Source organism: Erpetoichthys calabaricus, chromosome 5 (genome assembly GCF_900747795.2).
Source record: "Erpetoichthys calabaricus chromosome 5, fErpCal1.3, whole genome shotgun sequence".
NCBI lineage: Eukaryota > Metazoa > Chordata > Cladistia > Polypteriformes > Polypteridae > Erpetoichthys > Erpetoichthys calabaricus.
Window position 1 is genome coordinate 188,065,648 of NC_041398.2, and position 16,339 is coordinate 188,081,986.

Sequence of the window (16,339 nt, forward strand, 5' to 3'; positions counted from 1 at the left end):
ATTAACAATAACACAGTAAAACCGATGGTAACAAAAGTAGGAAATATATTTGAAAAAAGACTTAAAAGGTTACGAAATGTATTTGAAATTGAGTCTTATTAAAACTTATTGTGTAGAAAAACAGGTTATACATGCGTCTTTTAAAGTCTTGGTGTAGAGCTGCTTCAGATTGTTGTTCAGTGAATTGAAGGTTATATTTTTTCTAAACATTTTTAAGCTAAATATGAAAAATGAAATTGTAAACAATAATGGGTAGCAATGCATTGATAATAAAAGCATGTAGCCCAATCTCACCTGAAAGAACACAAGGGCAAACACAAGACCAAAGATGACAACTGCAAAATCATAGTCCTTTCTTTATGTTATAACAAACTAAGGCACTTTAGCAGGCAGCAGGTACCTGTGCATTACTTTACAAAGACATGTAACAGCTTTCTGTATGGTCATAATAAAGACGTTTTCTTGTTCTATGTACTGTATATAGGTCAAGTCATAAATTGACATATATATTACCGTATTTACGCGTGTACCACATGCACATTTTTTCCCAAAAATTAGCATTAGAAAATCAGGTGTGCATCATACACAAGAAATATGGTAGGGTAGGGTTTTCTTTGTTTTTGAATCAGTTTGGCATCGTCATTCAGCATGGATAGTAGCAAGCATTTACGCTCCTTCATGGCAGGAAAGAAACTAAAAGTGATTTTGGAAGCAGAGAAGATAGGAAATCGGGCAGCAGGTCACAAGATTGGTGTTCCAGAGTCATGAGAAGGAATGACTTATCAATAAGATGCCGCACAACCATTTCGCAGTGTCTACCAGATGCATATGAAGAAAAGTTACTAGCTTTCCAAAAACGCGTTATTCAGTTGAGGGAGCAGAAAACGTATTTAATGGGGCAAATCGGTAATGCTGATCAAACGCCAGTTTATTTTGAGAACCCCTCAAACAATACTGTTAATGCAGTCTGAGACAAGAGTGTCCCGGTATGCACGGGAGGCAGAGAGAAGCAGCAGTGTACCGTGATGTTGACGATTCTTGTGGATGGAAAGAAACTACCGCCATACGTAATATTTAAAAGGAAGACCTTGCCGAAAAATGAGAAGTTTCCTCCTAGGATCATCGTCAGAGCTCAACAAAAGGGTTGGATGGACAATGATCTCGTAATCGATTGGTTGAAATGTGTGTGGCAACGTCGGCTGGGCAGTCTCCTGAAAATGCCAAATATGTTGGTCATGGACAGCTTTCGTGGCCATTTAACTGAAGGTGTTAAAGAAAGACTGAAAGATGGGAAAACAGATCAAATGATAATTCCTGGAGGCATGACTTCGCTCCTCCAACCTCTAGATGTCTGCATCAATCGGCCGTTTAAGGCTCATGTATCAAGAATGTATACTGAATGGGCTGCAACAGCGGTACACGACACAACGCCAGCTGGCAAAATGAAAGCCCCAACATTGGCGCAGATGTGTGCCTGGATCATTGCTGCTTGGAAGCTTATTCCAGAGGATTTGGTTGTGAAAAGCTTCAAAATGTGCAGCATATCCAACAGCATCGATGGAAGCAAAGACAACGCCTTATGGGAAAGCGACGATGACAACATCAGTAGTGGTGGCGAATCCGAATCCAGCAGCGAATCGGAAGATGATGATTAAACTAGAATAGTCTGGTGAGCACAATAATTTTCTACTTGCCGTTATAGTCCTTTACCGATTGTCTCTATACGGTTCTTTCTTTTCTCGTTTCACAGGGCTATTTGTCATTCCCACCTTTCGCAGCATGGTGCGTTAAACACTGAACATTCTGCAGTAGGGGTACTGCTTACTGCTTAGTACTCCAATACAATATACTGTATCATGTGCGGAAAGAATTAAACGAGACATAATTGTTTTCCATTACAGTCATTCACGTCGGTGTCTTACTCCAACCTCACCCGCTTCCTATACAATCACAACGCGCGTCATACACGGGGCAAAACGGGTTTTCGCGATTTTCTTTGTAAAAATTAGAGTGCGCGTCTTACACGAGGGCGCGTGGTACATGAGTAAAAACGGTATTTAACTTAGGTTAACAATTAGTGAGTTAGTGTGACTAACATGTGTAAAACATACATTTGGATTGTATATGAACACCAGTGGATAAACATTGAAAACACACACTTTTCGCCCTCACATCACTTCCTAAAATCCTGGGGAAAAAGGTGTTAAGAAGAAGGATAAAATAAAGATAGAGCCTGGGCAGTGACAACAGGAGGTTGGAGGACCACAGATTCACCATAAAACTAAAACAGTATTCAGAAATGCTCTAACTAAACAAAAATGAAAAGGACAGATACCCAACTAACATGAAATTCTGCACATCACCTGGGTCACCCAACTTCCCACTAGCCACATGACCCTTTTCTTCATAAATAGAGCTAGATGACCCATTAATCTGGCAGAGATCTTGGTTAGGCTGTGAAAGGATGATGATTTTGGAAATGTGATATTTTTAAATATACTATCCCAGGAATGAGTGGTGAAGTTGGAAGGAGACACTGGCATACTGAGAGGTAAAGGCTGGTAGGTGGCTTTACGCAAAGCAGATAAAAGTAGCAGGCCTTAAGAACTTGAGGACTGACTCCATTTGGTCCTGCAGATTTTCCTGCGTGTAACCGCAATGTTTGTCTTTTCACTTGGCCATAGGTCATGGACAGCCAATAGTGATGATCAGAGGTCATACCAATTGAATTGGGAGTAGTTGTTGATGTAGTAAGGATGGTGTTGGGAGGACTAGTTATTGGTATGTATAATGGCAGACTGGACACAGATGCTTCTTTCTGCGAAGTATGATAAAATCCCTTGTGGCAGACGGCCGGGGGTCTTGCCTGGTCGGGATGCCCTTTTGAGGAGAGGACCAGAGGGGAGGACATGTCAACAGCAGTACCTCCCCTAGGACACGAGAGGGCAGCCCCCCTGGGTTGCATAGGAGCCATGGGCTTGGAGCTTAGAAGCTCAACCCTAGACAGCTTCGGAGCCTTGGCATGCAGCACTTTCGCCACACTCGAAAGTGCTGCCAGAAGAGGAGCTGGATTCCCATGCAGCACTTCCGGCACACTCGGAAGTGCTGCCAGAAGTTGATCGGGGAGCACCTAGAGCACTTCCGGGTGCAATATAAAGGAGGCCGCCTCACTCCACTCGGGGAGCCGGAATCGGGAGGAAGAGGACAGAGCTTGCAGGAGAGGAGTGGAGGCAGCAGAAGAAAAGGAGAGGAAAGGGAAAAGGACTAAGTCAGTGGACTGGTAAATTGTGCATTGTGCTGTGTTCTAAAAGGATATAATAAACGTGTGTGCTTTTGGGATTTCTGGGTCTGTGTGTCCTGGTGTCTGTCTGTGATCCGGGCTTCTTTCACACCCTGAAGTGCTTATTGGATCTCTTGAGTATTTTTAAATATCTGATGATAAAATCATCTAAATCAACCAGTAAGCTTAACAAATGTTGTATTAAGTTATTGCTTTAAAGTAACATATCTCATCCTCTTCCACAATAATCACTCATACAAGAGCACATATAATGATAATGAAAAATGTATTCATTTATCAATATTAGATTTAACAAAAGTCATGTAGCTTTGTAAGAGATTCTTTAACCTTATTTTCCCATGTTGGCTTTCTTTTTGCTTTGCTTTATCTATATATATAATTCACTAAGTCCATGGCAAGCAAGACGCACGCAAGACCAAGCCCCGCCCACCAACAATTCACTATGCAGCCCACCAACAATTCACTATGCAGCCGACCATGGCACACGCACTACAGAGCCAACAATTCACACGAGAGCGAAAGCATTGGCCAAGAATGTTTTCATTAATCAAGAACGAAAGTCGGAGGTTCGAAGAAGATCACATACCGTCGTAGTTCCGACCATAAATGATGCCAACTGGTTATCCGGCGGCGTTATTCCCATGACCTGCCCGGAAGCCATTACTCCGCATAAAGTCAAACTTAAAATTGATTCAGTCATCATGCTTCTCAGAAACCTCATGCCAGCAAGAAGTCTCTGTAAAGGCACTAGACTGACTGTTCTCAGCATTCACCGCAATGTACTAGAGTGTAAAACAATCGCAGCTGCTACCTCACAAACTGTCCTTATTCCCCGGATTTGCCTGACCCCATCAGATTCAAATTTGCCTTTTACTTTTACACGCAGACAATTTCCTGTTAGATTGGCCTTTGCAATGACAATTAATAAGGCACAGGGACAAACTTTCAAAAAGATATGCCTGTATCTGCCAAAACCAGATTTCAGTCACGGACAATTGTATGTTGCTCTCTCCAGAGTTCCATCTTTTCATTCACTTACAGCACACAGGCGCGCGCGAGAGAGAGACAGAGAGAGAGAGAGAGACACACACACAGGCACGCGAGAGTGAGACACACACACACAGGCGAGAGAGAGAGAGAGAGAGACACACACACACACACACACACACACACGCGAGAGAGAGAATCCCTGAGCCCATCAGATTCAAATTTGCCTTTTACTCTTACACGCAGACAATTTCCTGTTAGATTGGCCTTTGCAATGTCAATTAATAAGGCACAGGGACACACTTTCAAAACGATATGCCTGTATCTGCCAAACCCAGTTTTCAGTCACGGACAATTGTATGTTGCTCTCTCCAGAGTTCCATCTTTTCATTCATTTACAGTCGTATCCTCAAACCCACCCCATTTGGACAACTGTGTCTTTCAGGAAGTGTTCACCCATCAATACATAATTATGCGCCGTATGCTACGCTGTGGGTTGGCTAGTTAAAACTAAGGCCTCAAAGGAATAAGGCAAGGCAGCACTGCTGTTCTTACTATTTTACATTTTTATAAAGTTTTTTAAAGCTTTGATGTGGTATAAATTCATCATATTTCACTAGAGTGTTTTTCTTTCTTTTCTTTTTGCTGTATAATAGTAGAAGCTTCTTTAGGTTTGATTGTATTTTGGAAGTACAAGCAAAAACGTTTCAAAAATGCAGACATGTCTCACTGACCTTGAGAATACTCAATTACCAATAGTCTTATAAATGGTTATTACACCCTTCATCTTATGGCAGATTTCTATCTGACAATAAGAAAAAGAATGTATTTACTAGATATAATGTAGACACTGGATTAGTCAAGATAAGTTTAAAAAGAGTTGCTGTTTTCTTTGCCACCAAATAAAGGTTGTGAATTTTGAAAACAATATTGCTCATAGGTAAATTGTAAATTGGTGAGTAAGCAGGTATCTAGTCCATTGACAAGCCATAGAATACAGGTAACTATGAACTGTTTTTCATCGTATCAGACTAAAATTGGACAAATAAGTAAATAAATATGTAACCAAATTAGTAGCCTTTGCTACCAGATGAAAAGAATAACAGTACTATAAGGATACATTAAAGACAATGCTGTTGTTTCCAAGCTAGGCCATTTTCATGTCCATAACTAAGGTGTGTAAAAGACCTGTGTTCGTTACATTCAATATATATACATTATGTTTTTACCCATCATTATCTAGTATATATTCACTGAAGCCAGAGCCTAAACCACTAGCAAAGGTAGAAGGACAGGAGTCAGCAGTATCATCTGCTTCACCATAGTCCCACCCAACAGGATTATAGAATACTCCAAATATACATTCTGCTGTGTCACTCATTAATTAGTCTGAAATGGAGAACCAAAGTGATCAGAATAAATTACAAATAAATATATAAAAATAAAAGGATAAATAACTTACCAGTGATTAATTTTATCTTGACATTATCAATACATTCTACTACTATGAAATCATACTTTTTAGAGTTCCCTTTTTTTCTTTGCATACAATTATAATATGAAGCTGACAGCATACAGTCACAAGTCCCAGTACTGAAAAGATGTTGTAGCACTTCATAAATACTATACATAAACATTGTTTGAAATTGCAGACATTTTTGTGATTTATGAACTCAAATGACATTGGATCATGTTTTTTAATCAAGAACATAACACTCTCTTCATTTACACATTTCATAAGATTTAGTATACATTGGTAAATACTATGTCGTGTAACTGTGTAAACAGCAATATGGAGCTATGTGCCCATAACCACTCATATTAAATGACAAAAGTTCTTGTCATTGTGGTACTGGTCGTATTCAGAAAAAAGTGCTGGAGAAACTGTCATTCAGAAATACAGTACATTCTTCTGATGGATGTAATTATTAATTTTTTTTTTTATTTATGAAGATTTATTTTTGTCTACAGGTAGTTCTAAAATACAGTTACTTTCTATAAATAAACAAATACAATATTCTGAAAAAGACCACTATGAAATAAGATTTGATAACAAACTAAAGTGTATTATTTCATTTTAAAAAGATAGTCATTTACAAATGTTTTTTTATATATAGTTATCAATAAAGTAATATTTCATATTTCATTATGAACACAATGTTTTCATTGAAGCAGTCACACTACTTTTCTCTGGCTCTTCCTCGTACTTGTCTGGGTCAACATGGAGATGTAGCTTTTTTCATACAGCAGTAATGGAAAGGACCACTTTAGGACACAAAGATGATAAAGAATAGAAAAGAATTATTAATAGACAATTGCAGAGATTGATAGAATAACTAAGAATGAATGTGAACAGCTCCACTTGAAACTCTGGTATAACTGTGGTGTTTGCTTTTATTGTATATATTCAATGCAGTACGTGTTATTTTATAAATAATTATTTATACAAGTAGTTTAACATAATTTAGTAGTAAAATTAGAAATATATGTAGTTACTATTATATCTGGGCGGCACGGTGGCGCAGTGGGTAGCGCTGCTGCCTCGCAGTTGGGAGACCTGGGGACCTGGGTTCGCTTCCTGGGTCCTCCCTGCGTGGAGTTTGCATGTTCTCCCCGTGTCTGCGTGGGTTTCCTTCGGGCGCTCCGGTTTCCTCCCACAGTCCAAAGATATGCAGGTTAGGTGGATTGGTGATTCTAAATTGCCCCTAGTGTGTGCTTGGTGTGTGGGTGTGTTTGTGTGTGTCCTGCAGTGGGTTGGCACCCTGCCCGGGATTGGTTCCTGCCTTGTGCCCTGGGATTGCCTCCAGCAGACCCGCGTGACCCTGTGTTCGGTTTCAGCGGGTTGGAAAATGGATGGATGGACTATTATATCCATTTGTTTGATGATACATAATTTTACTGAAAGAAAGATTTGAAAAGTACAATGTCTATATTTTTAGATATGACAAATAAACTGTTTAAAAATGATTACTAGTTATACTAAAAACCTATGATTTATAATGACTGAGGGTCAAGTTAAAGCTGTCCTTAAAGAAATGCATGCCTTGTTCAGGTTTACCATATTGATGACAGCAGTGGTAGTGCTTATATTGTAGGAATCTTAAGCGTGTTTCAATATGTTTAGTATATTTCTTCTTACTCATATGTGCACATATTTTTGTTTGAATATATGTGAAAACATGTCATTGTATCATTTTTTTTGACAAACATATATTACAATATTGGTTTTACTTTGTCTTACTGTTAGGTTGAACTGCCATGCACATACTAACTTTGTCTTTTTTTTCTATTTATTAGCCCCATCACCAATCAGCATTGTAAAAAAGGGAAAGACAACAAAAAACAGCATTGGCGTTTCATGGCAGGAACCTGATCGTCCCAACGGTATCATATTAGAATATGAGATCAAATATTTTGAAAAGGTAAGAACCCAGATATTAAAGAACTGCCATAAAGTGCCTTCCCGCTTTACAGTAATTAGCCAGTACTCATTAGTGGTTCAGTAATTATCTAAATAGCTGCAATGCTAATTGATTGCTCCCACAGTGATAAACTAGAAGGTCTTGTCTCCAAGTGTGTTACTTTCACATTTATTTAGACAACTGTGGCGAATCACTAGCCATATTTAAGTTGCATTTCTTTTATTTTGAGTGGAATTTTAAATGTTAGGCAGTTACCATAATATTAAGTTACAATTAAATGTTAATTCTGAATAATGAACTTTGCTACTTAATTGCTTTTTTTAATAAATTGCAGGGAGCATAATCTGTTGGGGGGAATGTTTTTGAAGTTGTGCCTTTTCTGCTATTTATTCAAGATGTGGAAACTGGCCAGCAATTTTCTACACTGTTCATTATTTTTAACGTATGCATCCTTTGCTTTTACTTTAGTTGTTTCAATTGGCCAGACACCCACTTACTCTTATCCTTCCTCTCTTCTTCTACTGTAAGTTTTTTAATTGAACCTGTACCAGACATGTTGCATACTCTATTAACTAGGTGAATCAATTTCTCTGGCTGTCTTGAAGTGTATAAATATGGCTTTATGACAATGAAGACATTCAAGTACAATTGTTATCTTCCTCATATACCAAAGCAAAATTATCTCTGTTGGCATTTACTTATGTTAATAAGAAAGTACTGATTTAAGGTTCCTTTTTTAATTAATGCCCATAATACTAAACATTTTCTGTATAGATAGTTTTGTCATTTCTCATTGGTTAACTATACAGTAACTATGGAGAAAATGCAAAGGAGAATTTTTTATCCTTTCCATTAGCTGATAAATATTATTGTTTCAATTACATTGAGTACTTACTGTATATTTGAACATCATTTTTTAGCATTTAATGTTGGTCATAAACCCTTCAAACCCCACTTTATTGATCCACCCCCACCCCCTAATTGGCTATATATTGGCTTTAATTCCTGTATGTCTAATCAGTTTCCTGTGATGATGACACATGGTAGGTTGTCTTGGAATAACAAAAATATTTTAAGATACTGTACATAGTTCAATTTCTCCCATTGTGGATTGCAAGCTACAAATATGCAAACCTTCGCTTCCATTTGTAATTGTGTGAATTTACTTCATATTCCACATTTGTTTTATGTTTAGTTTTATGTTATTTTTGCTTTTTGGACTTTCAGAGTACCTGTCTAACATTTTCCTGTGGACCTTTACCTTTTCTTTTTTAACCTGACTTTCACCTTATCCCATTTGGTATTGTTTTAGAACCTACCCCCTCCCTACCTGATCATTTGTCTCATTTATTCAGATCCTCCAGAGACTCTGTTCTGTAGTGACAACCCATTTCCTGATAAGTCCACTGTGTCATGCAATACTAACCACTCATTTTAAGATAACTGAAAGTAGAGTTAAAAATATTTCAACTCTGAAGTTGCCAGTGACTGCATGTGTTCAAATGTATCGGCTACAGTATATAGCTTTGTTGAGTTACAGTGGGTAAAATCATTTGCTAAAAATATAATTATTGTATAGCCAAGTTTAATTTTTTCTCAGTAGCTTCCAGCATTCTTACACTCATTTAAATCAAATTGTGGCATCACCCCCATTACAGGGGCAACTCACACACACAGAGTCACACTGAGCTTATTTGAAATTCACAATAAACCATCTTTGGGGATGTGTATTAGGGTTACTGTTAGGGGTAGGTTTAGTTTGCACAACAACAACAACCTGGTGTAGAATTCAAACACTGAATATTGGAACAATGAGGCAGTAACACTAATTGCTTCACCATTGCTTCACTAATTCCTTAGCCCATGGGCTAATAAGGAAGCTCAGTTTTGCTTTCCCCCTTAATTTTGATAAGTTATATAGTATAGTTTTGAATTATATAATAAATACCTAACAGAAGTATGTTATCAGTTATTTTGAAATCAGTTAATCAGAGGTATCTATATATATAATTCACTAAGTCCATGGCAAGCAAGACGCACGCAAGACCAAGCCCCGCCCACCAACAATTCACTAAGCAGCCGACCATGGCACACGCACGTCAGAGCCCCGCCCACCATCAATTCACTAAGCAGCCAACCATGGCACATGCACTACAGAGCCCACAATTCATGCGAGAGTGAAAGCATTTGCCAAGAATGTTTTCATTAATCAAGAACGAAAGTCGGAGGTTCAAAGAAGATCACATACTGTCGTAGTTCCGACTATAAACAATGCCGACTGGCGATCTGGCGGCATTATTCCCATGACCCGCCGGGCAGCCATTACTCTCACTGGCATACCTACGCATAAAGTCAAACTTAAGATTGATTCAGTCATCATGCTTCTCAGAAACCTCATGCCAGCAAGAAGTCTCTGTAAAGGCACTAGACGGACTGTTCGCAGCATTCACCGCAATGTACTGGAGTGTAAAACAATCGCAGCTGCTACTTCACAAACTGTCCTTATTCCCCAGATTTCCCTGACCCCAACAGATTCAAATTTGCCTTTTACTTTTACATGCAATTTTCTGTTAGATTGGCCTTTGCAATGACAATTAATAAGGCGCAGGGACAAACTTTCAAAAAGATATGCCTGTATCTGCCAAACCCAGTTTTCAGTCACGGACAATTGTATGTTGCTCTCTCCAGAGTTCCATCTTTTCATTCACTCACAGTCATATCCTCAAACCCACCCCATTTGGACAACTGTGTCTTTCAGAAAGTGTTCACCCATCAATACATAATTATGCGGCGTATGCTACGCCGCAGGTTGGCTAGTATTCATATAAAATATTTATTATTATTATTATTTCAGAGTGTTGTATTTTGTTTCCTTTTTTTTGGGAGCCTGCTCTTATTTATGTTTTTAATGATACCAGTTGCTTAAAATCATGATTGGCACTTCTTTTTTTATGTGAAGAAATATCTCTGTTCAACAAATACTTCGTATTAAGACCATAACTAAACGAGTTCTTAAGGCCTGCTATGCAGTAGGATTTTCTTCATTGACGTTCAGCATATCATTATGATGGAGGCAAGTCAGCAACAGAATCCATCAAGATTTCCTCCTGAGGTGGGAGGATGTTGAAATAGGCTAAATTAATTACAGATTGCTACCATTTGATGATTTGGCACGGTTACAAGCTTTGCAAGTTTTATTGTGTACACTTCTATGTTTTACCGTAATGTTCGTCTCCAGAATTATGTGAAGATGATATTAGAACTGCAGGTTATATTACTGATTAAGATTAACAAACACTGACTCAGGACTCTGATGTAGTACTTCATCTCTTATTCCATCAGGAATAAACACAAGGCGTTGTATGAAATGTTCTGATGTTTAAGGTTTTCTTGAACTTTCTTATTGATATCTTAAATGTCCTTCACTTGAATGGCCCTTATAAAACAAACTGAAGGGGCAATTGGTTTGGAATCCATTTCTGATAGAGCATCTGTTTTAACATATTTATTTCTACCTTTGTAAGATATAATGAAATTATAAAGGCTATTTCAGTCTTGTCCCTGAAGAAATGTACAAGTTGCAATTCAAACCTGACTAGGCATTGGTCAAGGAAGGTAATGAATGGATCTGGATCCCCAAGAAGGAATGGTTCCAGTTAAGGCACAAATGGATACTAAGAAATTGCATTTCTGAAATTGTCTTTTATTTCTAGCATTTTCTTTTCAGTGAAGTTCTTAATAGACTTTTGCCTCTTTCAGATCTCACTTTCTCTTGCTGCCCATCCATCTGTTTTTAAATTAAATCTCCCAAGTTTTCAGCCCTATTGGTACAAGTATCTCCTCAGAAATAAATACAGGTTAAAGATGAGGGAGGTTGTGCAGGTTGCTTTTAATAAAAAGTTTCTACACTAGTTAATACAAAAAAAGTGTATTAAAAAGTTAATACACTAGAAAAAGTGTGTCACTTGAAGGTTAAATTTGGAACTTATTAGTTTAAAAGATTCAAACACATTATACATCTCTAAAGTTTAACAATTCCTTGTGTCTTACATAGATTGAATACTGCATGAGTTAAAGAAGACTGAAATTGATTATCATGTATAAGAACAAAAGATACGTACTTCTGTGCCTAAAAATAAGTCCATTGTTGATTCCATATCTTTAATCGATGGTGAATCATTGGATTGCTGGTAAATTGACAATAATTATTCTAGAGTGGAGCAAAGAGAAGAGTGTACAAAGAAGACTTCAGAACAGGACTTCCTCTCCATTGCTAATCAAGTAGTCAGACATCAGCTAATTTCCAGTATTTTTTGTATGAAAGTTTGCAGCCGAGTAATACAACTGAAAGTTAAAGTAGTGCCTTCAACTTTAGATGTTGTTAGGAACATTTTTAGTAAGTGGCCATTTTGAATTCCAGATTAGTGATGGTACAATTAAGAAGAAGAACTTGATAATATACAGTGCATCCGGAAAGTATTCACAGTGCATCACTTTTTCCACATTTTGTTATGTTACAGCCTTATTCCAAAATGGATTAAATTCATTTTTTTCCTCAGAATTCTACACACAACACCCCATAATGACAACGCGAAAAAAGTTTACTTGAGATTTTTGCAAATTTATTAAAAATAAAAAAAATTGAGAAAGCACATGTACATAAATATTCACAGCCTTTGCCATGAAGCTCAAAATTGAGCTCAGCTGCATCCTGTTTCCCCTGATCATCCTTGAGATGTTTCTGCAGCTTAATTGGAGTCCACCTGTGGTAAATTCAGTTGATTGGACATGATTTGGAAAGGCACACACCTGTCTATATAAGGTCCCACAGTTGCCAGTTCATGTCAGAGCACAAACCAAGCATGAAGTCAAAGGAATTGTCTGTAGACGTTCGAGACAGGATTGTCTCGAGGCACAAATCTGGGGAAGGTTACAGAAAAATTTCTGCTGCTTTGAAGGTCCCAATGAGCACAGTGGCCTCCATCATCCGTAAGTGGAAGAAGTTCGAAACCACCAGGACTCTTCCTGGAGCTGGCCAGCCATCTAAACTGAGTGATCGGGGGGGAAGGGCCTTAGTCAGGGAGGTGACCAAGAACCCGATGGTCATTCTGTCAGAGCTCCAGAGGTCCTCTGTGGAGAGAGGAGAACCTTCCAGAAGGACAACCTTCTCTGCAGCAATCCACCAATCAGGCCTGTATGGTAGAGTGGCCAGACGGAAGCCACTCCTTAGTAAAAGGCACATGGCAGCCCGCCTGGAGTTTGCCAAAAGGCACCTGAAGGACTCTCAGACCATGAGAAAGAAAATTCTCTGGTCTGATGAGACAAAGATTGAACTCTTTGGTGTGAATGCCAGGCGTCACGTTTGGAAGAAACCTGGCACCATCCCTACAGTGAAGCATGGTGGTGGCAGCATCATGCTGTGGGGATGTTTTTTAACTGCAGGAACTGGGAGACTAGTCAGGATAAAGGGAAAAATGACTGCAGCAATGTACAGAGACATCCTAGATGAAAACCTGCTCCAGAACGCTCTTGACCTCAGACTGGGGCGACGGTTAAACTTTCAGCAGGACAATGACCCTAAGCACACAGCCAAGATATCAAAGGAGTGGCGTCAGGACAACTCTGTGAATGTCCTTGAGTGGCCCAGCCAGAGCCCAGACTTGAATCCGATTGAACATCTCTGGAGAGATCTTAAAATGGCTGTGCACCGACGCTTCCCATCCAACCTGATGGAGCTTGAGAGGTGCTGCAAAGAGGAATGGGCGAAACTGGCCAAGGATAGGTGTGCCAAGCTTGTGGCATCATATTCAAAAAGACTTAAGGCTGTAATTGCTGCCAAAGGCGCAACAACAAAGTATTGAGCAAAGGCTGTGAATACTTATGTACATGTGATTTCTCAGTTTTTTTATTTTTAATAAATTTGCAAAAACCTCAAGTAAACTTTTTTCACGTCATTATGGGGTGTTGTGTGTAGAATTCTGAGGAAAAAAAAATGAATTTAATCCATTTTGGAATAAGGCTGTAAGATAACAAAATGTGGAAAAAGTGATGCGCTGTGAATACTTTCCAGATGCACTGTTTATCAAGCTCTTCTACACAAAAAATATCAAGCTGAGGTATTATTATTTTATCAAAAAGTCCTTTATTTGAGCCTCATCTTTTTTACACTTTGAGGAATATATAGGAGATTACAGTGTTTCTCAAATGTGTTTGTTATTTCCTTGTGCTCCCTTATTTTTTTCCAGATGCATTGTTATCCTCTGCCTAGACCAAAAAAAAACAAGGACATACAGCATATGTATATATGGTTCCTGTTTGCAGCCTGATTGGCTCCAGCTCCTAATGACCCTGTACTGGAATAAAAATTCAGAAAAAATTTTTAGAGGGATGTTTTATGAAGTTGTCATTTAATTTCACATTACTCAATATTTTTTGCTTTTTTTATCTCATCCTTTGTAATTGTTTAGGGCCAGGAGACCAGTTATACCATCATAAAGTCAAAAGACACAGAGATCACTGCAGATGGCTTGAAGCCTGCCTCTGTTTACATCTTTCAGATTCGAGCTCGGACAGCAGCAGGCTATGGTGGTTTCAGTCGCAGGTTTGAGTTTGAAACTAGTCCTTTTTGTAAGTAACAATTTTTAATTGTTTTAAAATTGACAGAAACCATGCAGTACTAAATTATTGTGAAAGAATGTCTGAGCCAAATGTGCTTTTAATAAGAAACCTTCATCTCTGTGTTTGAAACTCAACACAGCTTTTCATTCTGCTTTTTAAGTTTTTTGCCCTGCATTTAGGCAAGGGTTTTCTGTGCCCGTTATCGTTTATAAAATAAATAGTTTTTCCACAAACAATGGTTTGAATCTTGTTGCTATCACTTGACAAGGAAAAATCTACAGGGTAAAGGTTATTTTGAGGTTATCATTATATTTCATGATTTATTAAATGAATTGTCATTCATTTTTAAGGCCCTAGTAATTACAAATCATAATCCAAAATCACCAAATAAAAACAAACATATAAGTTCTTGTTAACTAGTTCTATGTTTGTAATAAATAGTTTTAAGAAGTCCTTAAAATAAAGAATGAAGATGAGTGGTAGGTTTATATAATTTAATGAACAATTAAGAATAACTGAATTGGACAAAAAAGCACATATATATATGCCCTATATATATGTGTGTGTGTATATATATACATGCTTTTCATTTTTTTCCCTTGGGAAATGCCTTCCCCCATTTTTCACCTGTACAGCACAGTTCACAGCACCAAAATGCACCACAAAACATTACTTTCTTCTTTTCCTTTCTCTTTCTTTTCCTCTCTGTCTACCTCCACTCCTCCTGGCAAGCTTAGTCTCCCTTCCTTATGACTCTGGCTCGCAGTGCAGTGGCTGCTGGCTTCTTTTATAGGGCACAAGGAAGTGCTCTAGGTGTCCCATGATCTTCTTCCGGCAGAACTTCTGGATGTGATGGAAGTGCTGCAACAAAGGGCTCAGCAGTTCCTGCAGCACCCACAGAACCCAACAGGGTTACGCCAGACTCAGCTTCCATTGAGCCCTGTGGGAGTCTAAGGCACCGCTGCAACCCAGGGGGACTGCCATCTAGAGCACCGGGGAAGGTAACGCCCTGAATAAGCCCCACATGCACTGCCTGCCATATAATAAAATTGTCCCATACTCACAGTTCATAATAAGGGCAGTACAAGACTGCTATTTATAGTGCAATTACAATAAAAATAACACTAAATAAAGCACATACTAACTACTGTATTTGAAAACCAACATCTTAATCCTAATGATTCAAACTGTAATTTGATTTTGCTTAAAGAATCTAATGAGAGCAGTTGTATATATACAACATTGTATCTTAATCATATTTATTTTGTAAATGCTAAGTAAAAATGATTAAAACTGTTGTTTTAGTCAATATCCTTTCTGTTTCAGGTTAAGACAACACTATATTGTACTTTTAAAACAAATTAAATATTTTACTCATAAAACTATATTCATTGAAAATGTTGTTCCTCACAAGTTTAAAACTATTATAAGAGTGGAAGCAAATATTTGCAATTTATTATTAAGAAATATAAAAAGCAAAAACATGAAGCAATGAAAACAGTTATTTAATTATATAATTTAAATCTGATTATTTGAAATAATACATTGCAAAGACAAAAGGTATTAGTCTATTTCATCTCTTTGATAGGAACTAGCACTTGCAAAACAATTCAACCTTAGGCATTTTGAGAAAGCATTGGAAGCAAGCCATGCAATTACATTTTCAAACAGTGAATAGAAACTGTCTTGAAATGGAAAAGAAAAAACATGCACCCTAAATATTTGCAAGGTTTAAATCAGCACAAAATTTTACACTGTACACTTTTTCTCAATTTGACTTTCAAACATTTTACACAGGACATAATCTTGCTTGTGAGAAATTCTATAAAACATATACCTATATCTTAGACAACCTAGGAATCACAACAGTTTATAATCCATTTACAACATTTATCATAATTGAAAAAAAAATTAAGTTCACATTACATGGGAAAAGCCTTTATCATTATAGCAAGCATTTATCAAAGATGAGTGCTAATAGCATTGTACGGACATTTTGAGGGAAATAAAT

The 16,339-nt window shown here is 37.8% G+C and overlaps 1 protein-coding gene across 3 annotated transcripts in view; it reads left to right on the top strand.

Moving 5' to 3' along the window:
* Positions 1 to 16,339, top strand: part of LOC114652109 (ephrin type-A receptor 5) — a 426,918-nt gene that overhangs the window by 320,901 nt on the left and 89,678 nt on the right. For all 3 annotated transcript variants that reach the window (XM_051927777.1, XM_028802306.2, XM_028802307.2), the window contains exons 6-7: positions 7,586 to 7,710; positions 14,178 to 14,337. In XM_051927777.1, the coding sequence (XP_051783737.1) occupies positions 7,586 to 7,710; positions 14,178 to 14,337 (285 nt within the window). The remainder of the gene's footprint in view (positions 1 to 7,585; positions 7,711 to 14,177; positions 14,338 to 16,339) is intronic.